The sequence below is a fragment of the Emydura macquarii genome, unplaced genomic scaffold (assembly GCF_026122565.2).
Source record: "Emydura macquarii macquarii isolate MOO-44397 ecotype Brisbane River unplaced genomic scaffold, CSIRO-AGI_Emac_v2 contig_3080, whole genome shotgun sequence".
Classification (NCBI taxonomy): domain Eukaryota; kingdom Metazoa; phylum Chordata; order Testudines; family Chelidae; genus Emydura; species Emydura macquarii.
In genome coordinates, this window is record NW_027133217.1 from 3496623 (window position 1) to 3516541 (window position 19919).

The following is a 19919-nucleotide window of genomic DNA, read 5'->3' on the forward strand; positions in this document are numbered from 1 at the left end:
AATTAGGCAAGACACAAAATACACAACATAAACCCCTCAGTCTCTCTGAGGAGACGGGGGGAAATACAATCCCTCAGCCTCTCTCAAGGGAACATGGCGGGGAGGAAATCTCTCTGAAAGGAAGTGGGGAATAAATCTCAGAGAACCTTTAGTTCCATCTTCTCCCTCTGTCATCTTCTTGCCAATGGTACATCCAGAACAATGACAACATATTTCCTAGCTGTTGAAACAGTCTAAATCCAGAACAGATTGATTGAAAGGAAGGAGCGATCTGCTGTGCCCCATTAGATATACACTTGAGTTAGCTAAAAAATAATCAAAGGCCTATACAAAATAATCCCCTATAGATTTTCGAAGGGTGGAAAGCTGAGGAAAGATGTCTTCAGAGTGACCCAAGGAGCAACATTGAGAAATAACAGGATAATACTGAACAAGGGAAAAATCTGGTGGGATATCAGGTCAAATTTCCTAAGAAAAACTTCAGCTGGACTACAAAATTCACACCTAAGGGATGTGGTAGAATCCACAATAACTAACCACTCAAATTCTGGGTAGTGACGGCCTTTATAGAGTTATACTGCACTGGCAGAGAAAGGACAGGGCAACTGAACAACTCTTTTTCATTTCTTATTTACACTCTTAAATGAGTCCATAGGATTGGAGCCATTACGCACCTTTCACCTTCAGCTGGGCGCTCTCGGACACCTTCTCCGTCTTGACAGTCACTGTTCCCGCATCGTCTGGGGTGACTTGCTTTAGTGTCAGTGTGTGGCACTTGCCAATCTTCTTGATCTCGTTACTGCTGTTGGTGTAAAGGACGGTGTCATTCAGGAGCCATTCCACCTCCTCGTCGTCATGGGACAGCTCACAGGAGAAGACAGCGCAGCTTTCCTCCTCGGTCTCCACGTCCTGCAAGTGTTTGGTTATTTCCACCTGCCGGGCTGCAAGAAACCAAAGTTGCATAGCAACTAAATAAATCATCATCACAACAACAGTGATAAATAATTAATGAGATCATTAATAGAGTCACATATCTGCTAGAGTTTACGGCCAGCAGGGACCATTAGATCAAGTCTGTCTTCCTGTATATCACAGGCTATTACATTGCACCCAGTCACTCTTGTGTTGAGTCCAATAATAATACATCCAGTACACAAGCCTCATCTCATATTGTGCAGCAGCATCTATTCTCCTTGCAATACACAAGCCTGTTTTTATTAAAAAGGAAACAATTCCCTCTAAAAGGATAGCATCCCTCCCCTCCCACGCCTGGCATATCCACATATTATAAAGTAGTAGTGGTATTACGTTCTAATGGTGTCTAAATGTGCCAACTGAGATTTAGATTCCACTGTGCTAGGCACTGCACGCACGCGCACGCACACACAAAGTCAGCCCTTGCTTCACAAAGCTCACGCTCCAAACATACAAGGTAGACAATGGTTGAAGAAAGAAAATGTAATTATCCTCATTTTACAGATGGGGAACTGAGGTATACAAAGATCAAGTGATTTGCCTAAGGCCACACAGGAGGTCTATGATAGAGACGGGACTTGAACCCCTTTCTTTTGAGCCCCCGACCAGTGGCTTGACTACCTTTCTTATAGCCAACAGATTGTTGAAAAGTTATTCTTCACTGGACTGGCTGACTGAGGGGCTTGATTGGCAGTATGGAACCTTTAACCTACAAGCCACTAGTAGGAATCTGGTACAGGTCAGTAGCATCTAAATGCTATTATCAAATGATGGCTATTCAATGGCCATTTGAAATGAGTCAGAGGCCTAATTTCCATTATTAGTGGAAATAAATAAAATAAAATAACCAAATAAATAAATAAATCGCAACCACCACCCAAGACTGCAGTTTTACATGGAGAGAAAGTGCTGACAGGGCAGAGATAATTAATTACCCTACATGGCATCTCCAAGTCAGAGATGAAGCATATCGCTGGGACAGTGCAGTGAAAGCACAAGAACAGAAGAATGGCCAGACTGGGTCAGACCCCCCATGGTCCATCTAGCCCAGTATCCTGTTTTCTGACAATGGCCAATGCCAGATGTTTAACAGGGCAATTATTGAGTGATCCCTGTTGTCCAATCCAAGCTTCTGGCAGTCAGAGGCTTAGGGACACCTAGATCATGGGGTTGTGTCCCGGACCAACCTGACTAATATCCATTGATGGACCTATCCTCCATGAACTTATCTCATTCTTTTTTTAACCCAGTTATACTTTTGGTCCTCACAGCATCCCCTGGCAACGAGTCCCACAGGTTGACCGTGCATTATGAGAAAAAGTACTTCCTTAAATTCGTTTTAAACCTGCTGCCTATTCATTTCATTTAGTGACCCCGGTTCCTCTGTTAAGTGAAAGAGTAAATTCAATTTCTCCATACCATGCATGATTTTATAGACCTCTGTCGTATCCCTTCCATTCTAATCTGAACAGTCCCAGTCTTTTTAATCTCTCCTCATCTGGAAGCTGTTCCATCCCCCTAATCATTTTTGTTGCTGTTCTCTGTACTTTTTCCAATTCTAAAATATCTTTTTTCAGATGGGGCAACCAGAACTGCACACAATATTCAAGGCATGGGTGTACCGTGAATTTATTAAATGGTATTATGATATTTTTGTCTTATTATCTATTCCTTTCCTAATCATTCCTAACGTTCGTTTTTGACAGCCATTGCACATTGAGCAGATCGTTCCAGAGAATATCCACGATAACTCCAAGATCTCTTTCCTGAGTGGCAACTGCTAATTTAGGCCCCATCATTTTGTATATGTAGTTGGGATTAGGTTTTCCAATGTGCATTACACTGCATTTATCAGCATTGAATTACATCTGCTATATTGTTTGCCAGTCACCCAGTTTTCTGAGATCCCTTTGTAACTCTTCACAATGAGCTTCAGACTTAACTATACTGAGTAACTTTATATCATCTGTAAACTTTCCCACCTGACTGTTTACCCCTTTTCCCACATCATTTGTGAATATATTGAACAGCTCTGGTTCTCTAGAGATCCTTGGGGGGACCCCTCTATTTACCTCTTTCCACTGTGAAAACTGATGATTTATTCCTATCCTTTGTTTCCTATCTTTTAGCTAGTTAATGATCCATCAGAGGACCTTCCCTCTTATCCCATGACTCCTTACTTTGCTTAAGATCATTTGGTGATGGACCTTGTCAAAGGCTTTCTGAAAGTCCAAGTACAATATATCCAGTGGATCACCCTTGTCCATATGTTTTTTTGACCCACTCAGATAACTTTAACAGATTGGTGAGTCATGATTTCCTTTTACAAAAACTATGTTGACTCTTCCCCAACATATGTTCATCTATGTATCTGATATTTCTGTTCTTTACTATAGTTTCAGATAATTTGCCTGGGACTAAAGTTAGGCTTACCAGCCTGTAAACTGCCAGGATCTCCTGTACAGCCTTTGTAAAAAATCAGTGTGACATTAGCTATCCTGGTACGGAGGCTGATTTAAGCTATAGATTACATACCACAGTTAGTAGTTCTACAATTTCATATTTGAGTTCCTTCAGAACTCGGGTAAATACCATCTGGTCTTGGTGACTTATTACAGTTTAATTTATCAATTTCTTCCAAAACCTCCTCTACTGACATCTCGAATCTGGGACAATTCCTCAGGTCTGTCACCTAAAAAGAATGGCTTATGTGTGAATCCCCCCACATTCTCTACAGTGAAGACTGATGCAAAGAGTTCATTTAGCTTCTCTGCAACGGCATTGTCTTCCTTGACTGCTCCTTTACCGGCTCCATCGTGCAGTGGCAATTCATCATGGGGTTCTCCAGTCATCACAAACCCAACTATCTATATTTCTAATAACCAAATCCCCCATTACTATTATCTGTATCTTCCTAACAACTCACCCCACTCTCCTCCTCCAACTCCACACCCCTAGGAGTATCTTCCATTTGAGGATACCATGACGTCATCTGGAAGGAGGGCCCCAACTATGGGATCATTTCCCTCTGCTCCACCTTGATGTTCTCCTTCCCTGAGACTTTGATCTTCCTCAGTAGCACAGAGGCTGTCAGCCTGGGTGTGGGGCTGCTGTATTTTGTCCCAGAATGTCTCATCTATCTACCTCTCTGTCTCCCTTAGCATCTCCAGTTCAGCTATTCTGGTCTCCAGAGCCCATACTTCTTGAATAATGAACCTATGGCACATACAAATGGACACTGAAATGGTCATCAGGATAAAACCCAGGATCATCAGCACCCAAAACAGAGCTTCTAGCACTTGAATTAAAAGAAACTTCTTTAGCTGTAAGTATCAGAATACTCTAGTCCCTCGGACAGCCACTAGAAAGATACGTGATCACATACATTATGCCAGCACATTACATGGTCACTGCTTCTGGATGATTTATCTGTTCTATGGGTAAGAATTATACTTCAGTCTGCTGGACTGTCAACGCAGCCCAATTAACAAGCACTATAATGATTTTGAAAAAATAGCACTTTGCACGAATTCTTATTTACCATATTAAACTTGCAGAGGAGAAATGCGAGTATTTCTCTGTAATCAACAAAGAAATCAAAGCAGAGAACCTGCAACACTGAAGGAGCATATCAAACTGTACAGACATGTGCTGGGCAAATGAGAAAGCCCCTCCCTACTGAAAACCACGTACCTTCCACCATCAGCGTGGCTTTGGTTTCTGCATTTCCTGCTCGGCACCTGTATGTGCCAGAATCTTCTGTTGTCAGTTTCAGAATTTTGAGTTCTGCTGTGTACTTCTCCCGCTTGGGTTTGTATTTTTCAGAGGGCTCAATGAGGGTGTGGCCCTTGAACCACTCTACAACCTTTGGAGAAGGCTTAAAGTCACAGGACAAGATGACTGAATGGCGTTCTAAGGCAGTCTTATCCTCCAACTTCCTGGTAATCTGCACACTAATATCTGTAAAAGAGGGTTGTGAAGGAAGAACAGATAAGAACAATCTGAAAAAGAGGTGCTATTTTATCTGTAATCAACTTCAGTTAATAAAAGGATCACTCTGAATTTCTTGGTGGATGGCAGCTCTTATGTACTTGTGAGATATTACTGTGATTGTACTAGTTTTAAATTAATAGATTAATGGCCAGAGGTTCCTTGTGATCATCTAATCTGACCTCCTGGAGAACACAGACAATATAATTTCACTCACTGACTCCTGCATTAAGCCTAATAAATTGTGGCTGATCTACAGCATATCTTTTCGAAAGACATCCCAGTTTAAAGAACACAAGTGATGGAGACTGCATATGAAAACAAGTGCAAGTTGAGGCTGAAATTATTTTTGGGTGAGTGGGAGAAGATTGTGAAGGAGTCTGTATCATGCTCTAATTAATTCCCACATCCAGGGCATATCATATTACCTCTCACAAGCAGGTTTGCTGTGGATTTTGATTTGCCAATTGCAAACTGAATGGTGCTGGTCATGTCAGAATTGGTCTTCCACACAATCAGCCGGTGGATGGTGCCTTCTTGCTCTATGGCGATGTTTCTGCCAGTCTGCAAGACCTCTCCACCCAGAGTCCACTTGGGGGGCTTCACCGATGGAATGGAGATCTCACATTCAAACCTGGCTTCTGCGGGCTCTGTTACATCCACATCACTTAGCTCCTTTACAATATTAATGGATTGCTCTGGGATGAGGGGGAGAAAGCAAAAAGAGGAATATGTTACCTCATGCATTAGGAATAGACTTTTTCATATTAATTATAATTCTTTGCGTCCAGAGAGGTCAAGAAAGTTAACACACATTAGTGAATTAAGCCTTAAAAAACTCTTGTCAGGTAGGTAAATATTATTGGTTCCTTTTTATATATGGGTAAACATGTGACTGGTGAACGGTCTGTGACAAAGGCTAGAAGAGAATCCAGGTCTCCTGACTCACAGTCCTAATTCCTTAATCACAAAACCATTTTTCCTGTTCTGTTATCAAAAAACCAAGAAATATAAACCAGAATGGAAGGTTCATAGAGTTAATTACAACAGTGATGGGAAAGATCTTGGGCATGTCATCGAAATCCCAGTTCCAAAGCAGAATTATTCCCTACAATAGCCTTTCTTCACTCTAACTGTAAATGTCTCCAGAATGGAGATTCTACCACTTCCTTTGGAAGAATATATCACAAGTTCATATTCCTGGACGCTTCTGCTCCCAAAATCCTAGGGGAAAGCAATGCCTGAGGGCTGCAGAAATAATTAGCATTTGATCATTTTTTAAAGTTATATTTGTAGATTACATTTCAAATACTTTCCAGGCCTAGCCACTCTCCCTCCACTAAGTATGGAAGAAAATGACCAAATACCTTCAACATAGAAATGAGCACTGCTTGTGTCATCAATAGCATCGCAGGTGTAAATGTCCTCATCCTGGAACTCAGCGTCATTGATGATGAGCTTCCTATAGACCCCATCACTCACCAGCTCATATTTCTGGCTGGGAAGAATCTCAGTGTTCTTCTTATACCATTTAACTTTGGCACTAGCGCGAGACACCTGGCATTCCAGGAAGCCCCGATGCTTCTCAATAGCAATCTTATCCCGCAGAGGCCTCACAATTTTTACAGGCAGTTCTAAGAAGGAGGAATAAAAAACAAATGGTGTGGTTGTACTGGATGGTACCGGAAGAAGCTCATTAGTAACATTTCCTTAATCACCATCATCAATTATTTGGATAATGATTGGGACCCCATCGCAATTGGTGCTGTACTAACACACCATAAGAAAAAGAGATAGAGAAAGGAAACATTATTATCCCCATTTCACAGATGGGGAATTGAAGTACAGAGAGGCTAAATAACTTGCCCAAAATTAAGCAGGGAGTCTGTGGCAGAGGTGGGAACTGCACCCAGATTTCCTGAATCCTAGTGCAGTGCATTAACGATGAAAGCCATCCTTCCCTCTCCGTTATAACTTCCCTTTTAAATTGGACACAACAATTCTCTACACAACTCAAATGTGAAGCAGCAAGGGACAATGGGACAATGCTCACAAGGCAGACGTGGGAATGCCTTCTCAAAAGAAAAGAACTCTTTTTTCCAAAATCTAAACGTGGCTCTTTTTGTCTTAAAAAAGGAATTAAAAATTGTCCATATCGAAAGAAAGATTGTCTGCTATTTAGCAAAGGTAAGTACCGAACAAGGAGGCTGATATTTTGTACAGGGAAACTCAGACAGGATTTACATTTTCTTCCCCTTTTCTTTTCCGTGTTGTTAGGCTGGAATATTCAAAAGTGCCAAGTGGCAGCTTTGCTCGATTCCCACAGAAGTCCATGGGAGTGGGTTAATTTATTACACAAAACTGTTTTAACAATACCATCCTTTCTATTATATTTACCTTTAACTCTAAGTTGTGCTCGAGATTCGGCCTTTTCTGCTACAAATTTGATCTCTGCAGCATCTTCCACCTGGACGCTTTTGTAAACTAATGCATAAGTTTTTCCTGTGAATAAAAACACAGCCATCCATAACCCATTGTCAGAAGATGGTTTTATCTTCTGAGGCCAAACGCTGGTGGTATAAGCAAGCACAATTCCATTAGCGCCAACAGACGGATGGCCACTTTTGACAGTGGTGAATTCTGACCCCAAATCACAGTAAGTGCACATTTCTGTACCACCTAGAAAAGTAAAGTTGACTCTCCGTAGGACTGGAATGGCTCCCCCATTCTGAATTTCCATCTGGATAGGCAGACACGGGTACATCATCACACACACAAACTCCAACCCAAATCCTTGTGCCATAGATGGACTGAACTGTGCTTATAATTCTTTAATGCTGGGGTTGGCTGGAGTAATCTGGAGTCTCTCTCACACACACATATACACACACATTATCCTTTTCCTTTTTTCTCTCTCAAGAAACTGGAAGGCCCTCTTGCGTAGTGAAAGGTACCCTAGCTGGAGAAGATTGGACATGGCTGCTTCCAGAGTCAATCAATGACTAGTAACTGCCCACTCCCCCAAAGAACTAAGTGCACTGCTCCCACCTTGGTGTGCTCTGAAGGCAAGTGATCTAAACTCACGTCCCCCTTCATGGAAGCAGGTCATGTTGCCACTACACTGCAATTCCAGTCCTACTTGCAGTTGACAGAAGAGCAGGCCATATTACAAGCTGCAACTTCTGAAGTAGATTCCAGGAGTCATTTCTCTGTCCTCAGAGCCCAACACCTTTTGCCCCACCACCCACTTTTCTCTGCCACGTAGTCCATTAACAATAAGCCGTATGACACCCCACTTTTACACCATACCTTCCTGACGCATCTTAATGTTGTCTCCAGCCCTCAGTTTGCTGTCATTTTTGTACCACTGGGTTTGGACTTCATCATGTGAGATCTCACAGGTGAAAGATGCACTCTCCTTTTCATTCACTTCTACATCTTCTAGTGGTTTAACGATCTTGATATCTCGGGCTATGGGACCACAGAGACATATTTATACTTGGTTCCTCCATAGTTTTAAGGATTTGATCTATTTTTCACATAGTCCCCTTGAACAAAAAGTGATTAAGGCTTGTGTTTTAATTCACACTTGCCCACCTTCCTCTGTACAAATCTTTCCACAGCAGAATAGACACATTTTACTCTTATATTTGTCAGTGGAATTACCAGTGACTTCATAATAGTAGCTGTGCACCTAGTAGGAAAAAATGTGTCTCATAATAGGACAAAATTTGGTACAAAAGCAAATTTTGGCGCTTAAATAGGATTCATTTGAGGCTTTTTCCAATCTGCACTAGCCTCCAAGAATTCCTCAAAGAATTTTATTTTAAAGACACTTTAAATGGGTGGGTTACTATTAGCCACCTCCATCTATTCCCCTCGCAGAAACGACAGCTGGAAAGTTCACATCATCGGAGGTAATTAGTCATGATTAATACTCCCCGAGGGAGCTAGTATTCATCTACCAAGAAAACTTAATCACCTAAGTGTCACTCCAAAGATGGATGTCACTGAAGGTCAGTTCCAGAGGGGTAGCCATGTTAGTCTGTATACAGGAAAAACAAGGAGAGTCCTGTAGAACTTTAAAGACTACCAAATTTAATTTCTGCAGGCATAAGCTTTCGTGGGCTACAACCCACTTCATCAGATCTCACTGACGAAGTGGGTTACAGCCCACAAAAGCTTATGCCTGCAGAAATTAAATTTGTTAGTCTTTAAAGTGCTACAGAACTCTCGTTTTTACTGAAGGTCCGGGGTTAAGTCAAGCATTAGTTGAGCAAGCTGAGGAATGTATACCATGCCAATGGGTCCTTTAACCGATCACTTGCTAAATACACAGGCCCTGCGCCTGGTTATGCCATGGCTGTTTTGAACTGCTAACATAAAGCAGCCCTGAACATGGCAGACCTGACTATGGGATGATCAGGGATCCTTCATCAGTGCAGGGCCAGTGTAACAGCTCCTACACACCCCTTTCTGCAGCTATTGTAGGGGTTGTGGTCTAGTGAAAATGGGCATGGACAGGGCTTCCCTAAACCGCAGCGATCCACGGCTGCCAGAACCACCCCTGAGGGCTAAAGGCAGCCAAGGCAAGCTAGAGCAAACTAACTTATGCCAGGGGGCTGGACTGACACACAGTAAGGACGGGCACTGGGGGAGCGCACAGGCAACACTCCAACTCCGCCTTTGCACCCCCTCCTTCAACAAATTATACTGTGTACCTGGCCACAGCCGAGGATTAGGCCTCACTTTGTGTCTCACAGCCACAATAAAAAACCCCTAACTTCCACTTAGCGAGGTCACAGTCATTGGCATTTATTCACCCAAATTCAGCCCTGAAGCCTAATTCTGATGTCAGCAATGCAGGCTTGACAACAGGTATTACTGGAACCTCAGGATGTTACTTCTGAGTTACCCTCTAGTGAAATCAGAATCAGGTGTCTTCATGAGGAATTGTGCAGATGCTTACAGAAGCATGAGCTTTTATTTTCCCATTTTAGCATTGGTAGCTTAAAGTGGGACAAATCCTGTGATCCCAGCTTAGTTTTATCCAGTCTTTATTCTGTCAAACACCCATTGAATCAATGGTAGAGTTTGAACTAAAACTTGGGAGTTCCAACCATTTGATCATTGCTGTCTACCGAGCAGTACTGTATTTGGTATCTTGTCAATCATTTGTCATCATTTTTTGGTTATTATACAAAAAAAATCAACAAACAAAAAAATAAGGAAAGTGATAAATTGCCATGAGCCCTGGAAGAAAAAATTGACACCTACTCACACAAGTAGTTATTCAAGAGAAAACCAAACAAGGCAGAATTCTGAACACTAGGCAACTGATTAGCAGATGAGAAACACAGAAATCATCCAGGAACCAGATAATCAAATACACCTCCAAGCAGGGGACTTTTCCGCTGTCAATCAAACATACCATGGACTTCAAGGGTAGCCGAACTCTTGTCATCAGCTGCATTGCAGACATAGGTTCCTTGGTCATCATATTCACACTTGTGAATAATGAGGCTTCTCTTAGTTTCCTGGGAAATAATGCCCACTTTTTTACTTGGTCGGAGCTCAGATCCATCCTAGAAGGAGATCAAAACAGGATCATCCCCAACTGCCCTTATATAAGCCTGGATTCAGCCAAGCATTCACATGGGCTTAACTTTACACACATGCTTCTGTCTCACTTATGTCAACATGCATGAAGTTAAGCATGTGTGTGATTGTGCCACTAACATTTTGAGGAACTGGAACTCATCCAAGGGCCTCAAAGCACTTCACAAACAGTAAATAATTAAGCCTCACAACACCACGCTGAGACAGGTCACTCTTGTCCCCATTTTACAAAGGGATAGACTGAGCCACAGAAGAGGCTAGGTAACATGCCCAAGATCTTGCTAAGGGTCAGTGTCAGAGTGCAAATAGAACCCAGGAATCCTGGATCCCAGTCCTGAGCTGTAACTATTTGACAACATGCCTCATCGTTAAATGAGCTAGGAGACTGGACCAATAGTCATCAACAATCCATGTATAAGAGAATAAAAATCTGCAAGTTTACTGTAAATTCCAGAGAAGTTGAAATTTGGGGGTACCTCCAGGAAAACATCCTTAAATATTTGGTAAATAAACATTCTAGACTGAGGGAAGGTAGACAATACGGGCTAATAGACAAAGAAAATTGGGGAGTTTTGATTAACACAGGACTACCAGAGCTGCATAGTAAGAGCCCATATCCATCTCCTTTCGACATTAACAGAAAGGCACCCATTGATTGAATTCAGGTGAAGTTGGATCAGACCCTATAACAGAAATGAAGATGGTATTGTCTGCTAAATTCTGTACCTTAAACCACTTGACCTCTGCATTAGGCCTGGAGAGCTCACACTCAAATGTCACCTTGTCCTTCTCAGGAGCTTTGACATCTACCAAAGGCTTGCTTATTTTCACAGGCAACTCTGCCAAAAAGAAAATGCAGTAAGAGTAGGTCTGGGCTTGATAAAAGCACAAGATTCAGAGAATAATCAATAAATATGACACATCTAAAGTGATTACCATCTCTGGTAAGTGAAAAATAAAATAAAACTGTTTTGCATATGCTGCCATTGACCCCCAATCCATAGTTAATGTATTCAGTACATAATATTATTATTAATTATTATTCATTCCTGATAGCAGAATATGCTAAACACTGTATAAATAAAAAGGAAGACAAAAGACCCTTCCATGAAGAGCTTACATTCAGACTCAGTCAAGGAACAAGCCAGTAAGTAAGGTGGGCAAATGGCAATCATCTGCATCCTGATTATACACAGTTTTAATGCCAGTGTATATGTTATCTACATAGAGATTTAATCACAATCGTAAATTACCCTACATCTATACCACTGTAGTTACTGCCAGGCAACAGGGAAAAGATGGGTCTTCAGGAGAGATTTGAATAAGGGGCAGACCAGCTCAAGTAGGGAGTTCCAAACAGGGGAAAGGCTTGCCTTCAATTTGTGCCTTAGACAGCATCAAACAACGTGTCAGTACTCAATAGCAGATATTACTCTTTCACATATCCCCACTGGTTATCTTTATATCCCCTTTCTTGGCTGTTTTCCTGTGCATCTCAACAGGAAATACGGAAGCAAGGTATGAAAGATATGTATCAATAGCAAGGTATGCATCAATACAGAAGCAAGGTATGAAGTTCAGTTGCCGTGAACTGCAAAATACTGACACGCATGGCTCTGAAAACCTCAGGCATTAACAACTAATCAAAGACATGGCCAGATGGACTATGTCATTGGCAGTCAACCTATGGCACCCGTCTGTCTGTTCTACAGGAATACACCCCATGTGGAGTTCTGGACTACAGGTGGTATGTACCTGTTACTATAAGTCTTCCTGAAGAATGGATGCCTTCTGCCTTGAAGGAGATGAGACCTGAGTCTTCAAGCTTCAAGGATGAAAGTGTCAATGAATGTTTCTTCCCCAGGACGCTCATGTGGCAGTTCTCCGCTGGTTTCAGTTTTAGGCCATCCTTCATCCAGCTTCCTTCCACGTCCTCATGAGACAGCTCCAGCTCATAGGTGACAGTCCCCTTTTCACAGGCTTCCAGTGGCTGCAGACCTTTCACCAGCTTGATCTGCCTCACTTAAAAACAAATTATATTGAAGGGTTGGAGGCGCTGCATTCAGAGCAAAGATAACTCTCCACCCACTCATTCGAGCAAAGTTATCAGATCAGTCACTTCAAAAACAAACAAAAAAAGATTCTCTCTCTGCTCTTCACAAAAGCAACATTTCTCTGCAACAATTACTGATATTTGCAACAACAACAAAAGAAAACAACCTTGCGTCCATAACCATGTGGTTGGCATGATCATTATTCTTCAGTGTATTTTCATAATGGGTCAACTTCTTAACTAGTTCAGCACCATTCAGATCATTGGCTATGCTGGAAATGAATTTGCCTCTATGAGCTTTGAAGTGGCATTCAAACACAAGAACGCAGAAACTGGTATATTGGATCAGACCACTCGCTGACACTGATCAGTACCAGTTGCCCTGAAGGAGGTTATTGTTATTATTTATTTGTACTGCGGTAATGCCTAGATGTCCCTGTCATGGACCAGGACTCCACTGGATTAGGCTCTGTACAAACACAGAACAAAGAAACAGTCCCTAACCTGAAGAGTTTACAGACCACATACAAAATGAGAGATGACAGGTAAAATACACCAGACAGAGGGGGGAGCACAAGTAAACGATACTGGTCAGCATTCCCAAAAGGATAAACTATGGGGTGAAAGTAGCAGGCGAAGGAAAGAGCGAACAATTCTGATTAAAAAAAAACTCAACCTCACAGTACACAGCATAGGGCACCCACTTGCACCCGCCTCGCTTTTGGAGAGTTTTACCTATCTCAAATACATCAACAGCCCATCAGCTGGAAAGATCAATTTAGGATTTAAAACTGGATCACCCTTAAAAATGGATTAAAATACTAGGAAAAAAATTAGGATATTTCACTTCAACAATGAAAGCACTCACAAAACCTTAAACCCCACAAGGATGTCTTGGGAATAGGCCAACCTTTCTAACGTATCTTCAGAAGAGATGAGCCCAAGCCAGAAAGTTCTGATACGGACCCAGCTCCACACCTTATCAGGAGTTCATGTGGGTGCTAGTTCCATGGCGGTGGTTTAGGCCCAGCTCTTACTCTCAGGTGTCCACTGTCTTCTTCAAGATTCAAACCCTCCTGCCAGGGCCCATTGCCCAGGGGATGGAGTGATCTCAGAAACGCGGCCTAACTACTTCTATGTGGCCACGACCCCTTCTGCCTCAGGAAGAAAGCCAAAGAATCCATACAGTGGTGGATTGTTTGGCCCTTCCCACTGTGCATGGCTGCTCTGTTCCTGCACACAGCAGGTTTCTGTGGTGCACGGGGGATGTGAACCACCTATAAGAGGTCTCCCAATCTTACTCCTTCCCTGTCCAATGGAACTGCACTGGCTCCTCTGCCAAGGCATTTTTCCATGGCCACTGAGGCAGAGGTAAGATTTGTCCCCGAGGACATTCTTTGCTCATGGCCAGTGAGGGGAGAGCAGGCATTTGCTCGTGTGGCAATGTGTGGCATTGGATGTTTGCACTGTAGCTTCCTTTTCACAGACACAGATTCTGAACTCCGTGCCCTCTGAGACTGCGATAGTCTCTGACGCCTCAACTAAATGTACAGCCACTTCCTTACCCCTCTAGAGTGTCTCCCTCTTTAAACTGAAAGACGCTTCCAGAGAATCTAGTGTGCCTGTTACAGTGACGAACCAGATGAAAGGTCAACAGCTTTTAAAGGGGGGGTTTACTTCTTAAAAGAAAATATTTCAGGCTGGAATTATGTCAAGAGATCTGAAATCTTCACTCTCAGAAATATTCTAATTCAGTATTTCTCAACCTTTTTGATACCAGGGACCAGCTTGCTACCTTCCTAAACTGTGTCAGGAAGATCTCAGGGACCGGTCATTGACAAAAACTGTTCTACCAAACTGGCTGGATTCTGCTCTCACACTGCTTTCACAATGGTGTAATTGCAATTGACTTTAGTATGGCTACTCCTGATTTGCAGTAGTGTAAGTGAGAGCAGGATCAGCCCAAATGGTATTAATCCAGATCAAGACTTTGAAAAATGGGTTCCTAAATATCAAGCTTCTTGGCCAAATAAGAGGCACCTAAATAAGTGGCTCAATTTTCAAAACTGATGAGCACTTAGAAGCTCCAATATGAACTGTTAGGTGCTCAGCACTAGAGCTGAACAAGATTTTTTGGCTGGAAAAAAAAAATTGGGCCAAAAAATGCAGAATCAGGGGATGGGTAGTTGCTATCCATATACCTAATAGCCCAGAACTCAGGGAACTCACTGGGTTGTGGGAAACCCAGGTTCAAATCACTACTCCGGAGCAGGGACTTCAACCCAGTTCTCCCATATCTCAGTTGAGTGCCCCAACCACTGAGCAATTGGATAAAAAGGGCAGGGAGTTAATCACCACCACCACCACCACCACCAACTCCTCAGAAAGTTAGCCCTTCATTTCCTCTGCTGCTGTTAAAATGCTCAAAATGAAGAATTTTATTCACCCAAAATGAAATTTTTCTGACTTTTCTGATTTTCTGAAAATATCAAAAATATTGGTTTCTGTTCTACGCAAATCAAAAAAAAATTTCCATTTTTTTGGAATGGTCAATGAGTTGAAAAAATCAGTTGTTTGCACAGCTCTACCCAGCACTTTTAAAAATCAGGACATTTATTTAGCTGCCTGAATATGGATTTAGGAGCATAACTTTAGGCCTCTACTTTTTAAAATCTTGGCTGTGGAGTAAAACCAGCATGTGATCAGAATCAGGCTTATAATGTTTGCATTCTGACTTGTAAGATTTATGAATAATGCATAAGATATAGCTGAGATTGTTTTAGGATGGACACCTTTCTCTGTGTCTTATAAAAAAAGTACGGCTGATCATATGCAAAGAGAATCCCCTTCATTTCCCTTTGTAAATTCACAGTTTGTTTCAGATCACCTTGTACATTTTGGATCTCTTTGCACATTCATTTCCAGCATTCACTAATCTGTAACAATCAACACCCCTATTTAGAGCTACCACATGTAAAGAAGCTAAGAATAACCAAGTGATGAAAACACAACTGGCTCTATAGGAAGCAGAAGAAAAGAAATCAGCTGGCACAGAAATCCTCTTTACTTCAGGATGGAAGTTAAAAAAAGAGAGACAAAAATTTAGGTGTGCACAGCAAAAGACATGCAAAAACCTAGTGAGTAAAACATTTTACACAGCAATTAAAAGTAGCCAAGTTGTTGTCAGTGCTGTTTTGTTTTTAACAGTTGGCCATGACAGCTGGCCAGGGTCTGGAAACAGAAGTAACAGAAACCTCAGCTTTGGAACAGTGACAACGACAAAGTGTCTTGTCGGAAGGAATGCTGCATGTCTCCTACAGTGTGAAGTGTCTTTTGGGCACATTGCGTGAGTGGTGACAGAGGAGCTGACTGAATTATATTCCACTTCATTCTACCACTCGGTATAACATTGTATTGCATTTCAAATTTACTAATGGCATGGACACAGCCAAACGGTCTAGTACAATTAAGACAGAAGGCCGGGGATTTCTGTTCATGACTTCTTGATTTATAACTAAATTCCATAGTACAAGTTTTTTAAGTGTCCTAAACGCTGATTCTACATTATGAATGTTAAAGGGACACTCAGATTAAAGGCTACTTAGTTTGAAAAAAGTTACTAATAATGTTTAAAAAATAGATTTTAAAATGTTACTAACAATGTCTGAGATAACTTTAATAGAAAGAATTTTTAAATACCTAATTTACTGCCTACGCTTTATATAAATTCCAGCTATAATTTAAATGTAAATTTACTTTGTCCATATTCTCACCGTTTTTGTGGGTTTTTTTCCCCATGAGCATGCAAGTTATCTAGATATATTAACATAAATTTAGAACATGAATATTAAGTTTAACCTTACAAGTGTTCACGGAAAATTGAATTTCCAATTCCAAAGAATTTGTATTCTATGCTTAGTTATTATTTGTATTACGAGAGTGCCTAACACCCTAACTGAGGTCAGGGCCCCCTTGTGCTAAACTGTACATACAGGTGGTAAGAAACAATCCCCATCTCAAACAGATCACAATCTGTTTAGACAAGGCAAAGATTATCATCCTCATTTTACAGATGGGGAATTGAGGCAAAGGAGATTAAATGAGTTGTGTAGGTTCAGACACAGGAAATCTATGGTAATACCAGGACTTGAACTCAGGATTTTCTAAATCTAGTCCAGTGTCGTAACTACAAGACCATCCTTTCCTTTGCATTTGTGCCGAAAATCTAATTGTAAAAACTAATATTCAGCCCATCAGAAACAGTGTAATGTCATGTGACTGATGTGAACAATCATGTCTACTAGCTGATCCATTATGTTGTACATCCCCTTAATGAACAGGTGTATTCATGATTAATCTTTGAAGTTAACAAAATAAATTTAAAACAAAAACTCTTCTTTTAATGATGAATAAATCTGAGAAAAATCACTATTTGCTTGAAGACGGACTAAAAGCAGAAAAAGGAGCCACATTAACAAGCATGTGTTCGTTGTCCTAAATTTATAAACCACATAAATAATAGAGCTACATGAAAAGGTTCAGTTAGTTTCACTTTAGTTAAGATTATTTCACTTACGAGTTGTCCGGTATTATCTCAAAGTCATAATGTGTGGCCTGCAAGCACTGCATGATACGTTTATCTGGTTTTAAATAATTGTTTCCATTGGAATTAATTTTTTAGTTGAGGGAACATTTCTATCGACCTTAGGTTTTGTAAAACACATTTTTACAAAAGCCACATTTTGACCCAAGTTTGATTTCAGAGTGTTCCCCTTTCCAATGTATCACAGAACCATAGAAGATGAGGGTTGGAAGGGCAGGGCCAACCCCAACTAAACCATCCCAGCCAATGTATTCTCAATAAAAAAAGACACAGATCAAGGGGCCAAAAGTGATGCCCAACTCTCAGTGCATGTAAAACTCAATATACTCCTGGTAACGTATTAAAAACAGCTTCAAAGAAAGATGCCTTCTGTTGTATTTAATTGCCTTCTCTTAGAGCTTGAATTGTAAAGGTTAAGTTACTGAACAAGGGCAGCTTCTAAACTAAGATATATGGTACTTGCAGAAAAAAAAGATATTGCATACATTTTGTTCATCATCATTCTAGAGCGGCAGGGACCCACTAAATATCTCTGCCCTCTGGCTGCCGGGTTGTTACTCTTTATCTTCCTCAGGGTCCTCTGTTTCCCATGGCTAATCAGTTTGGTGGCAGGTTGGATGAGCAGCTGCCACCAGAGCTGATAATTATCCTGTATCTGGATATTAAGTGGCTCTTGTCAACTGACAGCAAGGGAGACTCGGAAGAGGAAGAACCATATAAATAGGGTGTGTAACAGATTACACAGCCCCTGCTTTTTATTATACACCTTGGGCATCAATTTCTGATGCCTTTGATTGCAAACGATATCAAACGGCATGCACGGATTACAGCACTCGCCTTGGTGTACAAAGCAATTGGTGTGCAATAAAAATATGTTTGTATGAACCAAAGACGTTATAATATGGATTAATGTGAGGGAGAGTAGAGGGGGTGGGAGCGGGGACATGGGCAGGGTAGAACAGCATTGTATCCGATAGTGCGCTCTGTCAAAGAACCTTTCACTGAGGATTCTGTTTATTGTATGTACAAAGCTGTAAAACAAAACTTAAAATGGAAGCCCCCGTTTGTAGTTATGTGACTGGATGACAATTGGGAGAGGGCACCGGGGTACACAGGGATAACCCTGGCTTCACCCAAAGAACGTCATCTAAGATCTCTAATGAAAGCCTGGGTCACATTGGTCATCATCCTCAATGCAAAACATGCGTGCGGATATTGTGCAAGGAGTTGTATATACATACTGCAAATTACATTTGTAAGGTCTGTGACTAGGGATTGGTCACCAGAAAGGTGAAAAGCAGGTTTTCTGTCAGGTAAGAAATATTTGTCTGTCTGTCTATCTGTTTACATGTAAATTAAGTATTGGATGGTTCACAGGGGGCATCCTTTTACTTTCTGGGCCGAGAGGAAACGCACAGGGAGAAGTCAACCAGCAGGGCAGAATTCTGTTCACAAATAAGAACAATGAACATTGGGGGATATAACAAAGGGGTATAGAGGCATACCCCATTCCTTCAATTTGTGAAGACAAGCTGCCAGCGGGCTTGGTCTTTATGAGATGGGATCCAGGCCAAACTGGTTGCAAATGCAGGGGAAAGGATGGGGGTAAGCTATCATGTAGGAGATAGAGGAATGCCTTGTTAGTTAAGTTTAGGCTCCAGAAAGTGTGGTTATGATTTTGTTTTATATGTAATTGAGAGAGGGCGCTGGCTGAGCCCTGAGGGTATAGCCAGCCCTCTGCCCACTGGAGCCCTAATTAAGTGGGGAATGGAGCCAGCTGAGTGAGCCTGCAGGGACGGGGCTAACGAGGAGCAGCTGTGAGGCTCCTTAGACAGGGCCTATAAAGGGTGGCAGAAAGGCACCCAGGGGCTGACAGGAAGCTCACTGAAGGGAGGTGGTAGGAGCAAAAGCCGGAAGGGGCGAGGGGTCAGCCTGAAAGAGAGAAACCTCAGTTGGAGGTGAGCTGCCCTGATCTGGTGGCGGAGACTGTGCAGCCCCCGACCAGGGACCGTACCTGTAAATACTTAGTGGTGGCAAGAAAAGCCTGTAAATAAAGAGCACTAGTGGGGCACAAAGCTGCATCTGTGCGTGGCTTGTGGGGCTGAGGACCGGAGCAGCATGGGGGCAAGCACGAAACCTTTGCAGTAACCATGTTTCCCACATTCTTACCTTCCAGCCCTAGAATCCATGTTCTTTGATGCTAAACTCATTATTGCTTTCACTAGACATATCTCGAAGTGTTGTGTGTTAAGTAAAGTGGTCACCCAGACTGGTGTGTACTATTCCTTGGGGAATAGCAGGCCTAAGCGTTCTGCGTTCAGTGGAACAGAAGCGGAGCTCTTCAGAGGGACGCTCGAAGGACTCAGGGGTTGGAGTGCGACTATCGCTAACCTGTACAGAGAGATCGAGGAACCACAGAGGCCTGGCAAGCTGTGCTTGTGTTGCCAGAAGCTGGGGGTTTCAGGGAGCTGATCCACAACAAGCACAGACAAGATTTCATCACACTAAGGGCAGGTTACAGCTCGGCGCCTCACAACCCTGGGTACCCCTGGGAAGCCTCACACTTTATAAGTGGGATCTACACTAGCTAAAACTCTTTTAAGGCCAGACGTCTTACACACGTTTCACCCCAGCTGCTTCACTTTTGATCCATGTGCGTTTGCAACCCCTGAGCTCTGG

The 19919-nt window shown here is 42.1% G+C and overlaps 1 protein-coding gene across 19 annotated transcripts in view; it reads right to left on the reverse strand.

Annotated features, from left to right (window-relative positions):
• The window catches only part of OBSCN (obscurin, cytoskeletal calmodulin and titin-interacting RhoGEF), a 276095-nt gene that overhangs the window by 173583 nt on the left and 82593 nt on the right, over window positions 1–19919 (reverse strand). For all 19 annotated transcript variants that reach the window (XM_067530494.1, XM_067530493.1, XM_067530487.1 and 16 more), the window contains exons 28-36: window positions 12340–12606; window positions 11311–11423; window positions 10397–10550; window positions 8275–8436; window positions 7363–7467; window positions 6333–6599; window positions 5394–5663; window positions 4669–4935; window positions 675–941 (exon numbers count right to left, since the gene is read on the reverse strand). In XM_067530494.1, coding sequence (XP_067386595.1) covers window positions 675–941; window positions 4669–4935; window positions 5394–5663; window positions 6333–6599; window positions 7363–7467; window positions 8275–8436; window positions 10397–10550; window positions 11311–11423; window positions 12340–12606 — 1872 coding nt within the window. The remainder of the gene's footprint in view (window positions 1–674; window positions 942–4668; window positions 4936–5393; window positions 5664–6332; window positions 6600–7362; window positions 7468–8274; window positions 8437–10396; window positions 10551–11310; window positions 11424–12339; window positions 12607–19919) is intronic.